At 40.0% G+C, this 2,500-nt stretch overlaps 1 protein-coding gene across 1 annotated transcript in view; it reads right to left on the minus strand.

Annotated features, from left to right (window-relative positions):
• LOC137995115 (tudor domain-containing protein 1-like) overlaps window positions 1-2,500 on the minus strand; it is a 19,261-nt gene that overhangs the window by 9,273 nt on the left and 7,488 nt on the right. Inside the window, exons 7-8 of the mRNA XM_068840927.1 lie at window positions 2,484-2,500; window positions 332-940 (exon numbers count right to left, since the gene is read on the minus strand). The exon at window positions 2,484-2,500 is cut by the window's right edge and continues 148 nt beyond it. Coding sequence (XP_068697028.1) covers window positions 332-940; window positions 2,484-2,500 — 626 coding nt within the window. The remainder of the gene's footprint in view (window positions 1-331; window positions 941-2,483) is intronic.

Genomic DNA, 2,500 nt, shown 5'->3' on the forward strand with positions numbered 1-2,500 from the left:
CCGCGTAAATCGTGTGCTTGTCCTTGCGTTATGGTTCGCTTTCACTTGACACGAATCTCTTATGCTTGCATTTATGTTTGCGTTTGTGCTTGCGTCGCTCGTGAAAACTAAGCTTTATGGAGTGCATTACGGAAGTTGCGATGTAAACACAGCGACGGATTAAGTTTGTGGAGTTTATAAATAAAAATCGAACGAACTTGCTCGAGTATTTGGTGATTTATAATTACTTGTGATGTTTTGAAAGTTATCAAATTGCACTCGACGGCGGCTCTTGAAATTCGTGCCCATAGACCACGAAATGGATTCGCCTTCACCGATTTTCTATACTTACTATCATGTACAACATGTTGCAGTTTAATGAGATTTTTACAATCCCCTCCGCTCATTTTTTCCTGTTCTCCATCTTCCAGCCTTCCTTCCTGAAACATGTTATCTCTTCCTAGCAATGTGTGATCTTTAACCACAGGACCACTATTTTCCGAACCAATTGTTGGGCACTGTACAACAGTATCTGTGGATGAAATTAAGTTGCCTGTCCCGGCACAGTCGCCTGCCTTCTTATCATTCTTGGAGCATGTTTCTTCCTCTATCTTGCTCTCAATACTCACACTACTTACACTTTGAGTCAAAGAGTTCTTCTTTGGGACTGATAAGGGTTTTGAACTAGTTGTAGACATGCTATTTTCATTGTTTGCGATTGCTGACACAATCCTCTGCGCCATGCCAACATTGATCATCATCTCTGTGATGCTATAATGCAAAGAAGGAAGACCTTTGACAACACTCTGGTGCTTTTGTTTTGGGCTTTTTGGAGGAGAAGCATACAAATCGACGATAATGAGGTCATTGGTTTTTATTGGATACGCCTGAAGTTGTTTACCGCCAACAGTTTTTCTCAGCCAATCAATTGATTCTTGACTCCAAAGTGAAGATGTAACCCCTGTAGAAAAAAAACAATAAGAAACTTGGCCAAAGTCCAGGAAACGAACGCAAGACGCATACGTGTAATGATGCGAGTCAACCTCGTTCCCAGGGTATCCATTGTAGAGACCGTGGGAACGAGGCTGTGATGCGAGTATTCAATACTTGCACAAATCCCATAATTCACCTCTTTTACCCCACAAAAAATTGCATAAACATTGTTTTCGATTTCTCTTGGGACATCTTCCTGTCCCAGGAGAAATTGAAAACAATGATTATGCAAATTTTTTTTTTTTTTTTTGGGGGGGGGGGGTGTATTATAGGATTGTGTAAGTAGTGAATTGAGTGGATTTTTAGTATCATGTGTATTTTCCGTCGTACAACATCCAAATCAGTAATTAGAAGTTTTCCAACTATGCCCGGTCATAACAGAAAAATGCGACATTGTTATTGAGTTTCAGTCTTCACTTTCCACCACCTTGGTATCAAGTGAATCACTATTTGTTATTTCTCTGAAATAATCAGGAGCGCGGGAAAGGTAACTACTGTAGATGAAGTCAAGCGGAAGGCTAACTGATACAAGGAATGCCGCGTCAAAATCCGAAAAACCAATAAATCTTCTTGGCTCTTTGAAACAGTTGCTTGCAAGATTCAAAAGGTTTTGTAAGTTTATAATGTAACATAAACAACAGAAAAAACTTGCTAGATAATCTTTTATCAAAATTCCAAATTTAGCTGGCCGTACAGCGGCCGTACTGTAGATTTAGCCAATCGCCATTAATTTAGCCAATCACATATATTAGTATCACCCAACTAGTGGACTAAAGCAAATCCTGCATTTTGATTGGCTACACTACTAGACGACTATTAGTAATAGTCCTCGAGTAGTGAAAATCGTGACGCTTTCTTTCGTTTTATTGCCAAATAGATATTTCTTCAACTTGCATTTCCTAGCTTTGTTATTGCCTTTTCCGTCCGACTGGTTGGGTGATACTAAAAGACCCTTCGCCCTCAAGGGCCACGGGTCCCGGGACCCGTAGCCCACAAGGGCTTTACTCATTGATTGGTTCAAAGTTCTCGTGCCACTTTTTCAACCAATCAGAAGTGAAACCAAAACCAATCGTGGCTCGCGCGTGCATATTTTCCCGCAATTTGTGTTTTGATTGGTTTACTGGATTGTCTTCGTCCTTTTTGATTGGCCAAAGTAATTACTTTGGTTTTGGTTTTACGACACCAGATTGAAACTCGTTCTATTTGGATGTACCATAGCTCGTACATTTTCCCGCGCGTGCAGCTTCAATTTTATTTTTGTCCACTTTTAGGCATAAAATTAGTCTGAAATTTCAGCCGTCTCCTCCCTAACCCTAGTGGGCGCGGGAGACAGATAAAATTTCAGACTAGTATAAAATTGGTGTCCTAAAATCCCCAGCTTTGTTACAAGGAAAAGAGTTGCAAGTTACACGCTTTAAGGTCATGTTCTTCTGTCTCAAGCTAATTAACTTAACATAAAATATACACATTAAAACAGCATGTGCACTGTAGTACTGATTTACAATTTGTACCTGGTGTTTTTTGTGGT

This window comes from Montipora foliosa, chromosome 1 (assembly GCF_036669935.1).
Source record: "Montipora foliosa isolate CH-2021 chromosome 1, ASM3666993v2, whole genome shotgun sequence".
Classification (NCBI taxonomy): Eukaryota; Metazoa; Cnidaria; class Anthozoa; order Scleractinia; family Acroporidae; genus Montipora; species Montipora foliosa.